General features: G+C 37.1%; 1 protein-coding gene and 1 long non-coding RNA gene across 4 annotated transcripts; both read left to right on the top strand.

Moving 5' to 3' along the window:
- Positions 1–1,980: 1,980 nt before the first annotated feature.
- On the top strand, positions 1,981–7,576 carry LOC142164745 (glycolate oxidase 2-like). Of its 3 annotated transcripts, none has more exons than XM_075223248.1 (9): positions 1,981–2,230; positions 3,971–4,278; positions 4,655–4,727; positions 4,834–4,900; positions 4,992–5,054; positions 6,306–6,375; positions 6,474–6,574; positions 6,698–6,802; positions 7,154–7,576. In XM_075223248.1, exons 2-9 carry the CDS (start codon positions 4,017–4,019, stop codon positions 7,346–7,348), a joined length of 936 nt encoding a protein of 311 aa, XP_075079349.1. In that variant the 5' UTR covers positions 1,981–2,230; positions 3,971–4,016; the 3' UTR covers positions 7,349–7,576. The 3 variants fall into 3 exon arrangements, with proteins under 3 accessions (XP_075079349.1, XP_075079351.1, XP_075079350.1); XM_075223249.1 differs by having other exon boundaries at positions 2,220–2,633; XM_075223250.1 differs by lacking the exon at positions 4,655–4,727 and having other exon boundaries at positions 2,175–2,230.
- A 2,850-nt stretch (positions 7,577–10,426) lies between these two features.
- Positions 10,427–13,216, top strand: LOC142164744 (uncharacterized). Its single transcript, XR_012695702.1, has 3 exons — positions 10,427–10,688; positions 12,429–12,736; positions 13,113–13,216. It is a non-coding gene; the product is annotated as an uncharacterized LOC142164744 (long non-coding RNA).
- The last annotated feature ends 8,282 nt before the right edge of the window (positions 13,217–21,498 follow it).

Raw genomic sequence — 21,498 nt, 5'->3', positions numbered from 1 at the left:
TGAGTCCATTTTTTCAGTCCATTTATTATTTTTGAAAGACTTGTAAATGCTGAGCTAATGTTGGATTTCCATAACTGCTGAGTTAATTCTGTAACCGCTGGTCGGTTGGTTAGCTTGTCCTAGAATAGTTGCCTCGGGATATTCTTATACGGAGATACTTTACTCGGACAGTGTTTCCAGATTCGATCACTGTCCCGGACTCATAATGGTTACCTCCGGAATGACACTGGTGGATCCCGATGATTACTCGGGTTGTACTTCCTTGGATGGCCTTCTGACTTGATGTGGAGCTGATTATGTTTCAAGCGGACCACATATTAAGTCCATTTTTTATTAATATGGGAGGCACAAAACAAAATGGAGAAGGAAGACACTGCATAATTACGAACTTTTCAAGGTTTCATTGCTCGAATAAATTTCACAATAAATTTGGATAAAGGAGCAACCATTATCGTAAATCAATGGTTAGCATATAATCAAATTAGGATGCTTCATAGAATTCGTATAGATAATGATAACTAGTTTGAAGCGGCGACGGAGTTAGCATTGATGGAACGTGTTCGGTCGAATTCAGTTACTTTAGTTCAAACCTTGTATTTGTCTTAAAAATCTATTTAATATACAAATTATTAATTCAAAATCCAATAACTTAAAAGTCTTAAAATTTCGAACCTAGGAACTTCAAAGCCTAGCTCCTTTGGTTTGGAGTTGCAGTAGATTGAATGATATTGTGGTGGCACCAACAGTACACCAGCATTTGAAGATGGTACTATAGAAGCCATGGCTTGTGGCCTTCTACAGTTCCACATTTTGTACTTGTACAGTTTACTGCATAAACCTCAAAATGCACAAGACGATAGTGCGCTGAAAACATCATATATGAAAGTTGTAGGCATTATGCCCAAGGAGGCTGGAAATGCAATTACCAGCAGATCGCTTCTTCAATATGCGACGTGATGCATTAATTTTTTTTCTTTTTGATTTTCTTCCGAAATACTTTGATGAAGCGCACAATTAGCCGCTTTTTGGTCCGCTATTTAAATAATAGTCGAATTTATAAAATGTAGCAGCTTCATAGCCAAACTTCAGATCATGGGGTTTGAACTTTCAAACTTCAAACATCGGGTATAAAGTTAGAGTCTGCATTTTAAATGCAGTTTAAGTTTAGGCCGAAATTGAGATGAAATTTGAACCGAAGCCTAACTTTAGTGGTATCAAATTTTGGTTTTGCCGTTCAAATTCAGACTGTATGGGGCAAATTGGTTGGTAACAAATGGTTGAATGGTACGATGACACGTGGATCCCAAAGATAGACAAAACGCGAATTGGGAAATAATTAGTACCGAATGCGGCGTGTGTGGCTGGTACCGGATAAATTTCGAAGGGAACGTAGTCGGTGATAGAAGTTCAAAGATTTGCCATCGGACTGCATTCAATGAGGGAATATTTACTGGCGTTAAATGAATAGCCATTACAAAGAATATTGGCATTGAAGGCCTGTCGTTACAGACTCATCAATGGCCTTTTTATTATCATTTAAAGAGGAGCTTGATCCTAAGATCTTGTTTTCCTAGGTCGAACTATAAATAATGGGGTTAACATCCATTGTGTGGACACGAAACACTCTGTACACAAAAGATATGTTGTTTTGCTCTCATACTTCACCATTTAGCTCTCAATTTAATAGCTTCACCATTGCTTTATCTCTATTTGCACTTTTTGCTCTCGAAAAGGCTGAGTTCAGAATCAGGCTTGTTATTTTCTTTAATTATAATCGCTAAATAATAATTTTAGTTTTACTTCTTTATCATTCTAAGGGTCAAATCGATCCGCTTGTTTATAAATCACGTTACAGATTCAACAGTACAATTTTACGGGTAAACAGTTTGGCGCCCACAATGGGGCATAGACAGTTACGTAATCCCTTTGATTTATACGTTTTCTCTTATATTAGAAGCAACAGTTGGTTTCTTCACCTGTCAGTGTCATCAACATGTTGTCTGGCCCAAATGCTTGGCCTTTCACCACAGGCCAACCGATGAAAAACCAAAAATCTAAAAAGACAGTTATTTGCAACTCAGTAAAATTCCACCGTCTCCGATATTGCACACGTGTTTCGCTCTCACTCTCTTTTGTTAACTAAGGCAAGTTGCAACAAACGTTTGGATGCAGTGAACTGAAACAACACTCTTCTTAGGCGGCGAATTTGGTTCTCTTTCGCTACCGCTACGTACTCTTCTTTCTCTCTGACTTTTTTCCTCTTGATTTCTACCCTTATAATCCAAAATTCATCCTTATGCTAAAAGCCCTAATTTCTTTTATTCCCTTATTATGATTTTGGGTAAATTGGAAAAACTGTGTGATTATGTAATAATTTGGAGGTCTCCTTCTCCATAAATCGATTTCGCAATCGCTATTTTTTTAAAATCAACTGAAATCCAATTGGGTATTGCTTTAAAATTTGATGGGGTTAACTCTATTACTGATGTTGATCTTTTTTTTTTTTTGACATAATATTTTGGATTGGTTTGAAATTAAGGCTTGACGTAAAAGTTGTTCAAACACTTCACTTTCTTCATGTAAAATTAACCAATTATTGGACTTCCTATTGATGTGCTTAATAGAATCAAAAGGTAATGTGGTTCCATTTCTATTCTTGTGATAATCCCAAGATAATATATTTGTTGTTTGATATGGCTACTGTTCTGTGGTTAAAATTTTTGGTTTCTTAATTTTTTTTCTGCTTTTGATATGAAAATAGTTGCAATTTACTTTATACTAGAGGTGGGCATCGGTCGGTTCGGTTCGGTTATGAATATTATCGGTTTAGCATATCGGTTATCGGTCAAATTTGATAAACCGATAATCGAACCAATAACATATCGGTTATCGGTTATCGATTAATCGGTTATCGATCATTATCGGTTCCGCTATCGATTTACCCGATAAGATAACTCAATCTAGAGTTAAGCAAAAAAGAGAAGACAATTCACTGGAGTTGTCAAAGCTCAGCGTACTGTACAAAAGAATAATGTTCAAAATATACCCGAAACTGATGAAGATTGTCGATTGAGAATTGATAAGTGCGAAGATAAATTGGTAGTCGTTATAGGCTGCACAACGTGAGCTCACAAAATTAAGAAATGAAATAAAAAAATAAAAAATCATTAACAGTCAAAAATACCACTATGAAGATGAATTTTGTTATAGAAATTAAAAGCCTAATGTATAAGTTCTAAAGACTTACGCTAGGAGTAACTAGTAAGGTCTATGAAGAATGAAAATGAAGCAACTGAAGAGTGCGGCTGAGAAAGAATATGAGAGAATGAACTGAAGCCCTAGTATATGTATATACTTAAGGGTAAAATTATAATTTTATTAGTTCTTATTGGGTTATCGGTTAACCCATTAACAACATTGGCAACTCGAGGCCCGAACCGATAATCCACTAGTAAAAAATTCTAAACCGTTAACCCAATAACCCTATACCGATAACCCAATAAATAATTAACGGTTCGGATTATCGGTCTTACCCAATATATGCCCAGCCATACTTTGCGCAAAGTGAAAGATAAGTTGCATTTACTGGTTCATTTGGTTATGTCATTGCTAAATACTTCAAATGTGACCATTCAACTGTATTCACTTGAAGAAAAGCTTTATCTTACCACGAGCTGCATATAACATAAAATATGTTTGAGAATCTAATAAGCTGCTAAAATTGATCATTTAACCATGTATATATTACGTAGATCAATGCTATTTGTGTAGTTCCTAATTTGTATTTTTGTTTTGGTAAAATTTCTACCGGACCAGATGATCTGACCTTCTGAAATTAAATCAACATTGACTTTCAGCCAATGTTTTTTTTAATGAATTTCTTGGTACAAGTCATTAGAACTATTTCTTAGTATAGTTGCACTATTATTTGTTTACTGACCATGAATTTTATAACGTTTAAAAATTGTAGGAATCTTGTGCCAACTGATATTAGGGAGCAACAAACTTTAATATTGATGGACTCTGGACAAACAAACAAGTGTCCCTGCTCTGAAAATAAATGTCCTGATAGGAATGTTAGACGACGCGAACATTATAAACTTAAGATAGCGAATGAAAAGAGTGCACTATCGTTACAGGAAGTACTCAAAAATCAGGCGTTGCAACGTAATCGCTTTGAAAGAGCGAGTTCTACCATCTCTACTGATATAACAACAACATCAAGACATTTACAGTGTACTTCTAATACAAAGGGCTCCTACTATACTTCCAAAATAGGTTAGTATACTAATTTTATGTCGCAATCTATATTGTACGCAATTGTTTCATTGTTTAGAATAAATATAATTTTTTTGTGTGCATGAATATCTACCATAAATTTAATACTATAGACATCTGTTGTGCTTACGCCTACTATGCATAGATTAAGGTTACAATGCTTCCATCATTTCCTCCTTTTGACAAGGGAAATCCTCTTTTCACTTATGAGAAAGGCAAGTTGCCTTAAGTTACCATAATTTTACACTAATATACAAGACATTATGTTGACTAAAAAACTACTTATCTGGTAGGTTCAACGTCGGTTGTACCTAATGAACAAAATGATACAACTGAGATAATGATAACTAAAGGTTTGTATTTGTGTCATCTTTAGGCTATATCATTTTGTGCTTACTATTTCACTCCTTAAAACCTCTACAACATGCATGTCGCAGTCAAAATAACAGGTAATATCCTAATACTGTCATATCATTAGGTTTTATCGCCTTTTCAGTCAGCGAAGGTGCTTAGTATGAAGCTCGACAAGCTAATTTTATGTCCACCACCTTGCAGATTTGTTTTGCCACCATTTTTAACGTTGAAAAACTTTGAAGGATTGGACCTTGGCAAGATGGACCAAGTGAGTGGACAAATGGATATTTCTCTGATCCGTGCTTCAAATTCTTGTAAGAATCTATTTTGTATCATCTTAAATTGTCTTCTCTATGCAGGCAAGCGACTCTGGATTAGCTTCATATGTTGCTGGTCAAATTGATCGCACTTTGAGTTGGAAGGTACATTACCTTTCTTCAGCTCATCCTGCATATTCCATGTTTTATTCTCCTTTTCCATCATTTCGTGATACTTCAGTAGGCCTAGAACTAGAGTGGCAAACGGGCAGGTCGGGTTGGATATGGTTCGGGTCGAAAACGGGTAATGAAAAAACGGATAAATTATCCGAACCGACCAATATTTAATACGGATAAAAAACGGGTTAACCGGCGGATAATATGGATAACCATATTATCCATGACTTCTTGCATATGATCACTTTTGGGAGAATTCTTAGTCTCCCTAACTTGAGGAATCCCCAATTTGAGGCTTCACAAATGTAAAAGTTAGACTAAGTTGCTCGGACACAGGTGCGGGTATCCGACACGGGTGCGGATCCTTCGAGATATAAATTCTAAGATTCGGAGATATGGATCCTAGTACAGATACGGGTGGGGGATCCAGCTAAAAATAATTCAAAAAAATAAAAATATAAAAATATCTCTAAATTATGAGAAATTTTGTGGAATACTTAGCTTGTAAAGTATGAATTTCTTTATTCTCAAGTTGTAGATAAGTAAAATATTGATTTCCTAGATAAGTTGTGCTATTTTCTTTAGATTTACCCTAGTTTAGTTCTGATTTCGGGAATCAAATTGTATCTCGTCTCGAATTTTTCTGTCTGATGTGGTCAAAGTATCCAAAATTATTTGACCAGATCCGGTACGGATCCCATACCCACACCCATACTAGTGTCGTGTCGACAACGGCACCTAAACTGCCATGTCGGAGCAACTTAGAAGTTAGACCCATTGATTATCCATTGGTTACCCAATGGTTATCCATTTTCTAAATGGATAATATGGTTCTTATCCATATTTGACCCGTTTTTAAAAAGTTCATTATCCAACCCATTTTTTAATGGATAATATGGGTGGTTAACTGTTTTCTTTTAACCATTTTGCCACCCTTACCTAGAACTATTCTTTAATCTCAAATAGGTAGAAACACCAAAGATTTGCAAAACACATTTTTTTGGCCAATGAGGAAAATAACATCTGCTGGAGCTATAAAAATGTGGTAGTTTCTTGGTTTGTAATAGTTCAAATGCACTGGGGTTAGGATTGAAAGTAGAGACTCAATTTGACATGGCAAAAAAATAAAGATTTGATGAACTTGCATATCAATTGAAACTGCAATCACCATTCTGTCCTTAAAAAATGAATCTCAAGAAAAATTTCACTTGTCAAGAATTTCTTTCTGGACTTGAACAGGATGTTCAGTGGCTCCAGACTATCACTTCATTGCCAATCCTGGTGAAGGGTGTACTTACGGCTGAGGATGGTATATGACTCATTGCTCTAACAAAGCTACCCTCTTCTATTATTCAGTCCTATGCTCGTGCATTAATACTGAAACAATTTTCCTCCTTGGACTTGCAGCTAGGCTTGCAGTTCAGGCTGGAGCAGCTGGTATCATTGTGTCAAACCATGGTGCTCGCCAACTCGATTATGTCCCTTCAACAATCATGGCTCTTGAAGAGGTAGGTGACTTGCTTCTAAAAATCGTTGTTCTTTGCGGTTCCTGTTACTTTTTCTTTGTCTGGAAGTTCTGTTGGGAGCTTCTATACACATTCTGATGTGCTCCATTCGATCTATCATTCCAGGTTGTGAAAGCTGCACAAGGCCGGATCCCTGTATTCTTGGATGGAGGTGTCCGCCGTGGAACTGATGTCTTCAAAGCTTTGGCACTTGGAGCTTCAGGCATTTTTGTAAGTACCATATGCTGATTTGACCTAGATTGGCATAGAACTCAATCTTTTATCTTTATCTATTCTCTAGTAGGCCAAGTAGTGCCTTTTTACCAAAATTCTGCCATGAGAATGATCAACAATCGATGGTCGTAGTTATCTTCCCCTTTTAGGGCACTATATTGGGAAATTCAAAGTTAATACTGACAGCTCTAGCATTTGTAGTAGAAGTACCTTGCATTTTCGAGAATGAGTTCCATAGGTTAATGGAAATGAGTTCATTATTGGCGAAGTAAACAGTGGCATATTATTCGATGTTTCCTTCTCGTCTTAATGCATTTAGCGAGTGACATTCTGTGGCGGTCTTCACAGATTGGAAGGCCAGTAGTTTTCTCATTGGCTGCTGAAGGAGAAGCTGGAATCAAAAAAGTGTTGCAAATGTTGCGCGATGAGTTTGAGCTAACTATGGCATTGAGCGGTTGCCGCTCACTGAACGAGATAACCCGCAACCATATTGTCACTGAATGGGATGCTCCACGTGCTGCTCTTCCAGCCCCAAGGTTGTGAAAATGTACCTCAAGTGTCAAATTGTTTGATCAAAGCAAAGTATTGCTTCACTGTTTCAGAAGCTTATATTTTGGTTTTGAATACTTGTTTCTGTTTAATGAGTTTACGAATATGTTAAGCTTTTCTCAGTAATGGAAAACTGATAAATTCTGATAAATGGCCAGATATGCCTCCATTTGTACATCCTCTATTTCTATATATCATCATATTGTGAACTTCTCGCATAAATTTCTCTGCTCAATAGCCAATACTTGGCAGAGGTAGATTCTTTTTTGCTTGTGGATATGAGTTGTTCTTGGTTGGAACAGACTTGTTGTACATCTGCACCTTCAAATTCTTGACGTGCCTTTGAGACATTGGATATACGCTTTTATGCCAAATAGACTTAACAGGCGTATAATTTATGGAAACACAGAATGTGACATATGTGATATGCCTATAAATCTAATCTTTCAGCATTTTTTTAATTTCTACCATCTAAGTTTTTGTCCTTTCTTTCCCATAATATGGATAAATACATCCCAGTTATAAAATGGTCTCTTCAATTACTATTTTGACTTTATTAGTATTCTGCAACTTCAAAATTAGTTTTGAACTATTATTAGAATCACTCAAGAGTTAGATATGATAGTAACTTCAAAATTGCTTTTGTTTGACTGGAGATCTCTGGATATGTCTGTTGCCTTCAAAATTTATCCGAATTACTTTATATTGGGACGTGTGATCTAGGTGCTTGGATAATATTTGGTAGAGAAAATAAATTATGGAATTGGGAGGTGTTTAGCCTAAAAATTGTAGTTAATAGATTAAGCAATTAAATTTGTATTTGTAGGCATAAATTTTCGTCAATACAATGTAATAGAGAAATTGAAAATGGATTCAATGATATATAATCAAAATAATGCAGAGAAGAGATAATTCTTATTGAATGATCCTTGATATGATGAGTGAACCAATAGAGCTTGATGAGCCGAATTATAGCCAACTATGAAGCAAATTTTCTATGAATTACAACGTTTTGAATTGTAGAGAATCGAAATTAGATCATTACAATGGTGGTAAAATGTACCTATTTATAGCAATACTCAGATAACCACTTCCCTTGAATCATGAGTCCATTTTTTCAGTCCATTTATTATTTTTGAAAGACTTGTAAATGCTGAGCTAATGTTGGATTTCCATAACTGCTGAGTTAATTCTGTAACCGCTGGTCGGTTGGTTAGCTTGTCCTAGAATAGTTGCCTCGGGATATTCTTATACGGAGATACTTTACTCGGACAGTGTTTCCAGATTCGATCACTGTCCCGGACTCATAATGGTTACCTCCGGAATGACACTGGTGGATCCCGATGATTACTCGGGTTGTACTTCCTTGGATGGCCTTCTGACTTGATGTGGAGCTGATTATGTTTCAAGCGGACCACATATTAAGTCCATTTTTTATTAATATGGGAGGCACAAAACAAAATGGAGAAGGAAGACACTGCATAATTACGAACTTTTCAAGGTTTCATTGCTCGAATAAATTTCACAATAAATTTGGATAAAGGAGCAACCATTATCGTAAATCAATGGTTAGCATATAATCAAATTAGGATGCTTCATAGAATTCGTATAGATAATGATAACTAGTTTGAAGCGGCGACGGAGTTAGCATTGATGGAACGTGTTCGGTCGAATTCAGTTACTTTAGTTCAAACCTTGTATTTGTCTTAAAAATCTATTTAATATACAAATTATTAATTCAAAATCCAATAACTTAAAAGTCTTAAAATTTCGAACCTAGGAACTTCAAAGCCTAGCTCCTTTGGTTTGGAGTTGCAGTAGATTGAATGATATTGTGGTGGCACCAACAGTACACCAGCATTTGAAGATGGTACTATAGAAGCCATGGCTTGTGGCCTTCTACAGTTCCACATTTTGTACTTGTACAGTTTACTGCATAAACCTCAAAATGCACAAGACGATAGTGCGCTGAAAACATCATATATGAAAGTTGTAGGCATTATGCCCAAGGAGGCTGGAAATGCAATTACCAGCAGATCGCTTCTTCAATATGCGACGTGATGCATTAATTTTTTTTCTTTTTGATTTTCTTCCGAAATACTTTGATGAAGCGCACAATTAGCCGCTTTTTGGTCCGCTATTTAAATAATAGTCGAATTTATAAAATGTAGCAGCTTCATAGCCAAACTTCAGATCATGGGGTTTGAACTTTCAAACTTCAAACATCGGGTATAAAGTTAGAGTCTGCATTTTAAATGCAGTTTAAGTTTAGGCCGAAATTGAGATGAAATTTGAACCGAAGCCTAACTTTAGTGGTATCAAATTTTGGTTTTGCCGTTCAAATTCAGACTGTATGGGGCAAATTGGTTGGTAACAAATGGTTGAATGGTACGATGACACGTGGATCCCAAAGATAGACAAAACGCGAATTGGGAAATAATTAGTACCGAATGCGGCGTGTGTGGCTGGTACCGGATAAATTTCGAAGGGAACGTAGTCGGTGATAGAAGTTCAAAGATTTGCCATCGGACTGCATTCAATGAGGGAATATTTACTGGCGTTAAATGAATAGCCATTACAAAGAATATTGGCATTGAAGGCCTGTCGTTACAGACTCATCAATGGCCTTTTTATTATCATTTAAAGAGGAGCTTGATCCTAAGATCTTGTTTTCCTAGGTCGAACTATAAATAATGGGGTTAACATCCATTGTGTGGACACGAAACACTCTGTACACAAAAGATATGTTGTTTTGCTCTCATACTTCACCATTTAGCTCTCAATTTAATAGCTTCACCATTGCTTTATCTCTATTTGCACTTTTTGCTCTCGAAAAGGCTGAGTTCAGAATCAGGCTTGTTATTTTCTTTAATTATAATCGCTAAATAATAATTTTAGTTTTACTTCTTTATCATTCTAAGGGTCAAATCGATCCGCTTGTTTATAAATCACGTTACAGATTCAACAGTACAATTTTACGGGTAAACAGTTTGGCGCCCACAATGGGGCATAGACAGTTACGTAATCCCTTTGATTTATACGTTTTCTCTTATATTAGAAGCAACAGTTGGTTTCTTCACCTGTCAGTGTCATCAACATGTTGTCTGGCCCAAATGCTTGGCCTTTCACCACAGGCCAACCGATGAAAAACCAAAAATCTAAAAAGACAGTTATTTGCAACTCAGTAAAATTCCACCGTCTCCGATATTGCACACGTGTTTCGCTCTCACTCTCTTTTGTTAACTAAGGCAAGTTGCAACAAACGTTTGGATGCAGTGAACTGAAACAACACTCTTCTTAGGCGGCGAATTTGGTTCTCTTTCGCTACCGCTACGTACTCTTCTTTCTCTCTGACTTTTTTCCTCTTGATTTCTACCCTTATAATCCAAAATTCATCCTTATGCTAAAAGCCCTAATTTCTTTTATTCCCTTATTATGATTTTGGGTAAATTGGAAAAACTGTGTGATTATGTAATAATTTGGAGGTCTCCTTCTCCATAAATCGATTTCGCAATCGCTATTTTTTTAAAATCAACTGAAATCCAATTGGGTATTGCTTTAAAATTTGATGGGGTTAACTCTATTACTGATGTTGATCTTTTTTTTTTTTTGACATAATATTTTGGATTGGTTTGAAATTAAGGCTTGACGTAAAAGTTGTTCAAACACTTCACTTTCTTCATGTAAAATTAACCAATTATTGGACTTCCTATTGATGTGCTTAATAGAATCAAAAGGTAATGTGGTTCCATTTCTATTCTTGTGATAATCCCAAGATAATATATTTGTTGTTTGATATGGCTACTGTTCTGTGGTTAAAATTTTTGGTTTCTTAATTTTTTTTCTGCTTTTGATATGAAAATAGTTGCAATTTACTTTATACTAGAGGTGGGCATCGGTCGGTTCGGTTCGGTTATGAATATTATCGGTTTAGCATATCGGTTATCGGTCAAATTTGATAAACCGATAATCGAACCAATAACATATCGGTTATCGGTTATCGATTAATCGGTTATCGATCATTATCGGTTCCGCTATCGATTTACCCGATAAGATAACTCAATCTAGAGTTAAGCAAAAAAGAGAAGACAATTCACTGGAGTTGTCAAAGCTCAGCGTACTGTACAAAAGAATAATGTTCAAAATATACCCGAAACTGATGAAGATTGTCGATTGAGAATTGATAAGTGCGAAGATAAATTGGTAGTCGTTATAGGCTGCACAACGTGAGCTCACAAAATTAAGAAATGAAATAAAAAAATAAAAAATCATTAACAGTCAAAAATACCACTATGAAGATGAATTTTGTTATAGAAATTAAAAGCCTAATGTATAAGTTCTAAAGACTTACGCTAGGAGTAACTAGTAAGGTCTATGAAGAATGAAAATGAAGCAACTGAAGAGTGCGGCTGAGAAAGAATATGAGAGAATGAACTGAAGCCCTAGTATATGTATATACTTAAGGGTAAAATTATAATTTTATTAGTTCTTATTGGGTTATCGGTTAACCCATTAACAACATTGGCAACTCGAGGCCCGAACCGATAATCCACTAGTAAAAAATTCTAAACCGTTAACCCAATAACCCTATACCGATAACCCAATAAATAATTAACGGTTCGGATTATCGGTCTTACCCAATATATGCCCAGCCATACTTTGCGCAAAGTGAAAGATAAGTTGCATTTACTGGTTCATTTGGTTATGTCATTGCTAAATACTTCAAATGTGACCATTCAACTGTATTCACTTGAAGAAAAGCTTTATCTTACCACGAGCTGCATATAACATAAAATATGTTTGAGAATCTAATAAGCTGCTAAAATTGATCATTTAACCATGTATATATTACGTAGATCAATGCTATTTGTGTAGTTCCTAATTTGTATTTTTGTTTTGGTAAAATTTCTACCGGACCAGATGATCTGACCTTCTGAAATTAAATCAACATTGACTTTCAGCCAATGTTTTTTTTAATGAATTTCTTGGTACAAGTCATTAGAACTATTTCTTAGTATAGTTGCACTATTATTTGTTTACTGACCATGAATTTTATAACGTTTAAAAATTGTAGGAATCTTGTGCCAACTGATATTAGGGAGCAACAAACTTTAATATTGATGGACTCTGGACAAACAAACAAGTGTCCCTGCTCTGAAAATAAATGTCCTGATAGGAATGTTAGACGACGCGAACATTATAAACTTAAGATAGCGAATGAAAAGAGTGCACTATCGTTACAGGAAGTACTCAAAAATCAGGCGTTGCAACGTAATCGCTTTGAAAGAGCGAGTTCTACCATCTCTACTGATATAACAACAACATCAAGACATTTACAGTGTACTTCTAATACAAAGGGCTCCTACTATACTTCCAAAATAGGTTAGTATACTAATTTTATGTCGCAATCTATATTGTACGCAATTGTTTCATTGTTTAGAATAAATATAATTTTTTTGTGTGCATGAATATCTACCATAAATTTAATACTATAGACATCTGTTGTGCTTACGCCTACTATGCAGAGAGTAAGGTTACAATGCTTCCATCATTTCCTCCTTTTGACAAGGGAAATCCTCTTTTCACTTATGAGAAAGGCAAGTTGCCTTAAGTTACCATAATTTTACACTAATATACAAGACATTATGTTGACTAAAAAACTACTTATCTGGTAGGTTCAACGTCGGTTGTACCTAATGAACAAAATGATACAACTGAGATAATGATAACTAAAGGTTTGTATTTGTGTCATCTTTAGGCTATATCATTTTGTGCTTACTATTTCACTCCTTAAAACCTCTACAACATGCATGTCGCAGTCAAAATAACAGGTAATATCCTAATACTGTCATATCATTAGGTTTTATCGCCTTTTCAGTCAGCGAAGGTGCTTAGTATGAAGTTTTGCTTTGCGAAAAGATTTGAATATGAATCTCCTGGATTTTGTTGTGGCACTGGTACAGTTAAGATAATTTCACATTAAATGCCCACTAAGCTACATGATCTATATTTTGAGAATAGTGAAAAATTCCAACACTTTCGAACATACATCAGAACATATAATAATTCATTTGCATTTACATCACTTGGTATAAACTATGATACAAACTTAGCGCAAAGGAATCATGGTATCTATACTTTTAGAGTTCAAGGACGAATGTATCACCTAATATATGATTTGTATCCCGAAGGAAAAAAACCGAAAAATCTACAGTTGTACTTTTATGACAACAACAATGAGTTAGCAAATAGAATGACATGCTCTAACAAAGTTAATGAATCTATAGTGAGGGAACTGATGGATATGTTGAGAGTTAACCCGTACTCCTTTTTTATCCGATCTTTGATAGATATTCCTAACCTATAAAACTTTCACATTGGACTAAAATGTGATCCTAGTTTAGATCAACGAATATTTAATTTGCTAACTTCATCAGAAATTGCTGCAATATGGGTTGAGAACAATGACAATAGTATAAACCATGCACCTCATATTCATATTTATACTCACAGCAATAGCACACAACTAGTGAACTATTATTAAAGATGTTATGACGCCTTGTAGTATCATTTGTTGTTTCCATATGGACAGAATGAGTGGCATTGTGGTATTAAGAAAATTTCTAAACAAAAAAATATTCATGGAAGTTATAAATGTCAACAGTTGTCGAGCATACAAAATCTTTGCTCTCTTGATTCATATCTTCAAATGGAAGCTCAAACTTTAGAAAAAGGAAAGAAAAAAAAAGATTTAGTTTCTGCTCGTGAATATTACTTGTCACGACCCAAACCGATGGGCCGCGCGGGCACCGACCAAATCGATGGGCTGCGACAGGCACCCAGTACCTTACTCAACCGAGTACCAACATAACGTATCTTTCATATCATTCTATCATAGGTAAATGAACCGGAGTAAAGCATGAGGGAATACAAACTTATACATATGAAGTACATGCCTATAAGGCCGACATGATTCTTTATATACTCGAAACATAGGCTAATAAGGTCATACAAGTATCTGTATACATGACATCTTTCTACAAGCTTCTATGAATACATAATATCATAAAGGCCGGGACAGGGTCCTGTCATACCAATCTATACATGTACTAATCATACTGAACAAAGAAGCAACTCCGGAGCAAATTGAGCGCACCAACACCTTCTGCTGAGCTGATAGCGTAGTTGGAGGACTCTTGACCTGTCTGTCAGGACCTGTGGGCATGAAACGCAACGTCTCCAGGCAAAAGGAACGTCAGTACAAATAATGTACTGAGTATGTAAGGAATGAAATCAGTAACTAGTAGACATGAGAGAAATATGGAGTAAAAGACTCAACATGTATATCTGAATAACTCTGTGAATTATTTAATGTTATAATGTCGTGCATATGCATATAAATGTCATACCATGCATAGGTATATGTGTTCATAACATCATCAAGCCTTTGAAGGCATCCCATCATATCGTCTCGGCTACTGTAGGCAAATCATCAACGTATACCATCTGATTAGGGGGTGGTGCGTATATAATGCCATAACCTTTTCCCATATCCCATATAAATATATATGCATATATAACGCCATCTGATCATGGGTAAATGTACATGAATGCAATGCATGAGAAATACGTCAACAAAATTTCTTGGAATGCCTTAAGACCATTATGCCTTCGAGTAATATCATGAAGTGAACTCTTTCAACTTACGTATTTTTTGAGACCCATGAACATATGATAGAATAATATGACACATGGAGAATCAAGAACATAAGCATCTCTAGCATTTCTATGAATAGAGTCATTTATAGAAGTTGTGCATTTGCACGTTTCGTTTGCATCATATGGATCATGCCAAAAGAAATAAGGGATAGCCTTAACATACCTGCATGACATCTTCCTTATTACTCAACCAAGCTCGACATAATGTCTTACATCTTTAACAAGTGAAATGATATTGTCGTTAACATATAATGTCGTACCGTCGTATTTGGCTAGTCGTATGACTTAAGAAAAATCGGGCAGAACCTCCCCTATTTTAATACATCCCAAAGACCACTAAGGGTCATCAACAGCCCAATAACAACAACTATAACCAACAATAGCAACAACAACAATGCAATTCAATATGAGTTTCTCCGATTATCTTAACAATCATATTGAGCGGCAAGCTCATTTTTACTCATAACAAGATATGAATTGAATCCAACTCTTATTTCATAAATTAGTTTACAACCTTTAGAACATCATACTTATATGTACCATATTATTTCTAGTTTAAAATATCCACAAAATGCCTTCCAAAATAGCCCGATATATCTAGCACCTTAATTTTTACTGTCAATCACTTGTTTTTAATCTTTTCTTCTTCAATCAACTTAATTAAAACCTAGACAAGCTTAGAAACAGCAGCCACAACATTATCAAATTATTTCTCACAATTTTCAGCCATCACAAACCGTATATTTATCCACAAAACAGCCCAACCAAAGAGACAGCCATATCTCATGTTCTTTCAAGTGCTATCTTATGGTTTTTCACTCAAACAACACAACCAACACAAGATTAGCCTTAGGCACAATCAAGAAGATGTTATACATACCTTGGACAATATCTACAACTCAAAACTCAATCTCAACTTAGCTCACAATAGCCCTCAATCACACCACAACATCATTGAAGCATTCTCTTGTAGTCTTTAACACCTTTGATGATGATTTGAGTTGATTTCCCTTTAGTTTGGTTCTTGGAATCTTGGACCAGATCTTAGAGAGAATTGAGAGTGTTTTGGTGTATTTTTTCTGTTTATAATAACGAGATATACAAAGGAGAAGATAACTTATAAGCCCATCGCCTCAATTCTCCAAGTAGGTGGGTAAGCTGCCTACTTGGTAGCTCGAGCGGTGCAACTTCGGACACGTGTATCTCTCTAATCCGACATCGTATTGATAAACGGTTTGTAGAGTTGGAAACTAGACACATAGAGATTTAATTACATATAAATATATCCATGTAACTCTCAATAGATTGGTAGAAAATGGCATCGCAACTAGCCTATACAATTGTCAGTTTCTCCGAATTGCGGCGACTTGACTTGGCGACCCTACTATATAAATTCATATTTCTCTACCCCGATGTAGTATGAATAAATGGTTTGCACCATTGTAAACTAGGTTCCAAGACCTTCATTTTGGTAAATAATATGTCCCAAAACAACCTCATATGACACATGAAATATATTGCTCAAAATGCTTCATTAGAAGGCAAATCCTTATTCGGTTTTTCCGCAACTTAAATCCGATTTTTCCCAAACTTTATATATCATATCCAAACATCATATATAGTCATATATTGACTTTAAACTCATTTAAATCATGATTAACAAGTCTTATATTCATCTTAACTTGCTTAAGACTTCAGTAAACCTTTCTTATCCTTATAGAAGGATTTCGTCCTTTTTGAGTTTACATTAGATAATCCTATAATGATAGTGGCGTCTGAAGTACGGGGTGTAACAACATTAAATCACTTTATATACTTTCAAAGAATATCTCATTTTCGAGCTTACATCAATTGACTTACGACATACTTTCACGTAGAAAAACATGGGGTGTAACATTACTATTATAAACTTCAAATGAGAAATGATGACAAAGATGAGTTGCTACACACTGGTAGGCTATTTCAGCAATATTCAGTTGACGAATATATAAAAATTGAAACCTAAAGACTGGATTTTGCTTCGTTCAATCAAGATTTATTTAGAATGGATATATTGCAAGGACTTCTAGATATTTTAAGACTTGGAGAACGAGATTCTTCTAACATTGATAAGCAAAAATTCCTTTCAGCTTCTTTTATAGGTAGACCTAGAGATATGCGACAACAATATATGGATGTTATTGCATTACTACAACATTTCGGCAAACCAGATTTGTTTATAACTATGACCTGTAATCCGACTTGGCCAAAAATAAACATGTCTGGACAACTGATGAGGCGCAAAATAGACCTGATTTAATTAGTCGATTATTCAGAGCTAAAGTTGAATAACTGAAAACAGATATAAGCAAGAGAAATATCTTTGGAAAAGTTGCTTGTAATGACCCGGCCGATCTTGTTAAGAATTAACGCCCTGATCCCTTATTAACTACTTTTCCCGCATTTATTTCTGCTATTTTGATTTGCCGGGCTGTTCGATTTTGAGTTTCGGAGAGTTTTGAGACACCTAGTCCCTAAATGAGAGCTTAAGTTTTGAAAATTTGACTGTAGTCGGAACAGTGTGAAGACGGCCTCGAAATGGAATTTCGATGGTCCCGTTAGCTCCGTTGAGTGATTTCGGGCTTAAGGACGTGTTCAAATTGTGTTTTGGAAGTCCGTAGCTAATTTAGGCTTGAAATGCCGAAAGTCGAATTTTGAAGTTTCCGGTTCGATAGTGAGATTTTGATCCGAGGGTCGGAATGTAATTCCAAAAGTTGGAGTAGCTCCGTAGTGTTGAATGTGATATGTGTGCAAAATTTCAGGTCATTCGGACGAGGTTTGACAGACCTTTTGATAGAAAGTGTAAATTTAGAGTTTGGGAGTTCTTAGGCTTGAATCCGTGGTTGATTCGTCATTTCGATGTTGTTTTAGGTGTTTTAAGGATTGGTATAAGTTTGGACAGTGGTGCTAGACTTGTTTGTGTTTTTGGTTGAGGTCCCAGGGGCCTCAGGATGGTTTCGGAAGGTTGTCGGAAGAATTGGGAGTTGTTTAAGCACCTTCAGATGCTGATCTTCTGTCATAACCACACCTACGATTGGGTCCCGCTGGTGCGTAGCCGTAGAAGCGGCAGAATCATCGCAGAAGTAGAAAAGGGGAGAAACAGCAGGAGCCGCAGAAGCGGGATCTTTACTGCAGAAGCTGAACCGCATCTGCGCATGTGGAGTCGCACGTGTGGAAAGCTAAGTTTAGTGATTTGTCATAGATGCGATCTTTGTTCCGCAAAAGCGGATTAGCTGGGCAAAACATATAAATAGTTTCCTTCGCGAATTTGAGTTATTTTCACCTCTTTTCAAATGGGAAGAAGCCTTGGGGAGCATTTTCAAGGGAGATTTTCATTCATTGGGGTAAGGTCTTTGGTCCCTAAACCCATTATTGAGGTGATTTTTATCATTATAAGCATGAAAATTTAAGGAAAATCAGTGGTAATTTGGGGGTTAGGGCTTGATTAATTAGAGACATTTGAGTGATGATTTGAGGGACCAATTGAGGTCCGATTTTGGTACTTTTGGTATGATTGAACTCGTGAGAGTATGAGGATTCTGGAAATGTAAATTTTACCCGATTCCGAGACGTGGGCCCGAGGGGCATTTTGGTCATTTTACCTAATTTCACGTATTAGCTTAGAATTTCTTTGTAGAATCAGTTACTTGAAGTGTTATTTACATTGTGCAATTGAATTGAATAGATAAGTACTCATGGCAAGAATGTGGTTTCGGGTTGACTTTGAGCCGATTCGAGGTAAGTGGCTTGCCTAACCTTATGTGGGGGACCTTCCCCTAGGGATTTGGTATTATTGATAATTGAAATGTCTTGTACGTGAGGTGACGAGTGCGTACTTATGCTAATTGTTGAAATCCCGATTTTCATTAAGTAATTACTAGTATGTTTTCTTTCCTGTGTATATTACTTGCAATTTAAGCATGTTATTAGCTTAGGAAAGCATGCTTAATTGACTCAATTGCCTTACTTGTTCAAACTGCCTTATTTGGATTATGTGCAGCATGCTAGGTTAGAAATACCTGTTTTACCTTGGTATGTAACTTGAATTGAATTGTGTACTCTTCTTATTGTTGTTGTGTGTTTACTTTGGGACTACGAGATGGTATCCCGGGAGGTGTATGTTTACTTTGGGACTACGGAACGGCATTTCGGGAGATCCCCCTGCACATTTACATTGGAACTACGGGACTGCACCTGGTAGATTCCCCCTGTACTGAGTATTTACATTTGGGACTACGGATCGGTATTACGGGGGATCCCCTCGCATTATGAGTTGGACTACGGGATGGTATCCTGGGAGATCCACTAGATATTTACATTGGGACTACAGGACGGTATCATGGGAGATCCTCAGTTGTTATCTTTGTGTTGAGCTGTTGTGTTTACTTTGCTTCTGTAGTAGTTGTTGTTGTCCTTTATATCCTGTGTTACTTTTACTGTTGTACTTATTTATACTGTTTTATTCTACACTATTGAACTTTGTATTTTTATTTAACCTCAGTAGGGCCCTGACCTTCCTCGTCACTACCCGACCGAGGTTAGGCTTGGCACTTACCAAGTACCGGTGTGGTGTACGTATGCCCTTCTCTGCGCATGTTTTTCATGTAGAGACTCCGAGGTATATCTGCCGTTGTAGAGACTCTGAGGTATATCTACCGTGTCCGCAAACTGTAGAGTTCTTTTCTACTCTCCCTTTTTGTATTACCCTTCTGTAATTTTGTTTTTTTGTTAGATATTCTGGAGTTAGATGTTTGTAGACATTCAAAGGCTTGTGATCATGAGATTCCGGGTTTTGGAAAATGTATTAGTTTTGAGAGTTGATATTGTGTATGCCGAGCGACACCTTTAAATGTTGTTTTACTTCATTATTTTGGTTTTTAATTGTTTTCTTCCGCAAATTGGTTTATTTTCTGCATTGTTAGGCTTACCTAGTCGTACAGACTAGGTGCTGTCATGATGGTTCACGGAGAGCGAACCGGGGTCGTTACAAGTTGATATCAGAGCTCTAGGTTCATAGGAGTCATGAATCACAAGCCGGTTTATTAGAGTCTCGTTGCTCGGTACAGAGACGTCTGTACTTATCTACGAGAGGATATGTAACTGTTAGGAAAATTCCACTTCATTTGATTTCCTTGTCATCGCAATTCTAAACTTCTGCCTTCTATTCTTTCATAGACGGTGAGGACACGTGATACCCGAGATGATCAGGCACCCGCGCCCCCTACTATAGTAGTTAGAGGCCGGGGCCGGGGTAGAGGCCGAGGACGCGCACATGGTGCAGCCAGAGCACCTATGCGAGTTACCGCCGAGGTACCACCAACAGTTCCAATCGGAGTCCAGGCACCTGAAACGCCTACTGCTACTACTACTACTCCAGCTCTCCAGGAGACTCTTGTGTAGTTCATGAGCATGTACACCACTTTGGCTCAGGTAAGGTTGCTCCCCTTTGCTGCAGCCACATCTCAGGCTGGGGGAGGAGCACAGACTCCTGCCGCCCGTACTCCTGAGCAGCGAGTGCATGTTGATCAAGTCCGAGAGATTATTCCTATACAGCCTGTAGCCCCAGGTCAACCCGAGGACAGGGCAGCGGTTTCAGAGGATAAGCAACGGAGACTTGAGAGGTTCAAGAAGTATGTTCTCCCTGTATTCAGTGGGTTAGCCTCCGATGATGCCTTGGGATTTCTGGAGGAGTGTCACCGTATCCTCCACACTATGGGTATATCAGGATCGAGTGGGGTTCTTTTCACTGCCTTCTAGCTTCGAGGAGCCGCCTAAGAGTGGTGGCGCACCTATGAGTTAGAAAGTCCGGATGAGGCAGGTTCACTAACTTGGACTCAGTTTTCATATATGTTCTTGAGAGAGTTTGTTCCTCAAAGCCTCAGGGATGCATGGCGCACGGAGTTTGAGCATTTGCGTCAGGGTGCTATGATTGTCTCGGGGTATGCTGTCTGTTACACTAGCTTGGCTAGACATGCCCCAGCCTTGGTTTCTATTGTTCGCGAGAGGGTTCGCTAGTTTATTGAGGGGCTTATTCCCAGCATCAGGTCTAGCATGGCTCGTGAGTTGGAGATGGATATTTCTTATCAGCAGACGGTGAGAATTGCAAGGAGGATTGAGGGTATTCATGCTAGGGAGAGAGAGGAGAGGAAGGCCAAGAGGTTTCGAGAGTCGAGCCATTATTCTAGTGCTCATACCCCCAGCAGTAGGTCGTCATGGTAGGGGTTATATGAGTCGTCCCGTTCATTCAGCTCTTCCAACAGCCAGTGGTGTTCCAGCTCCTCCTAGGCCCTAGGAGACTTATTATGCACCTCCAGTATCTAGGCACCTCCTATGCGGGGTGCTTTCAGTAGTTAGACCAGCAAACCTAACCCGAGCCAGTCACAACC

The sequence above is a fragment of the Nicotiana tabacum genome, chromosome 10 (assembly GCF_000715075.1).
Source record: "Nicotiana tabacum cultivar K326 chromosome 10, ASM71507v2, whole genome shotgun sequence".
Taxonomy (NCBI): Eukaryota; Viridiplantae; Streptophyta; class Magnoliopsida; order Solanales; family Solanaceae; genus Nicotiana; species Nicotiana tabacum.
The sequence above is the reverse complement of the archived record's forward strand: the minus strand, read 5'-3'. Positions and strand labels throughout refer to the sequence as shown.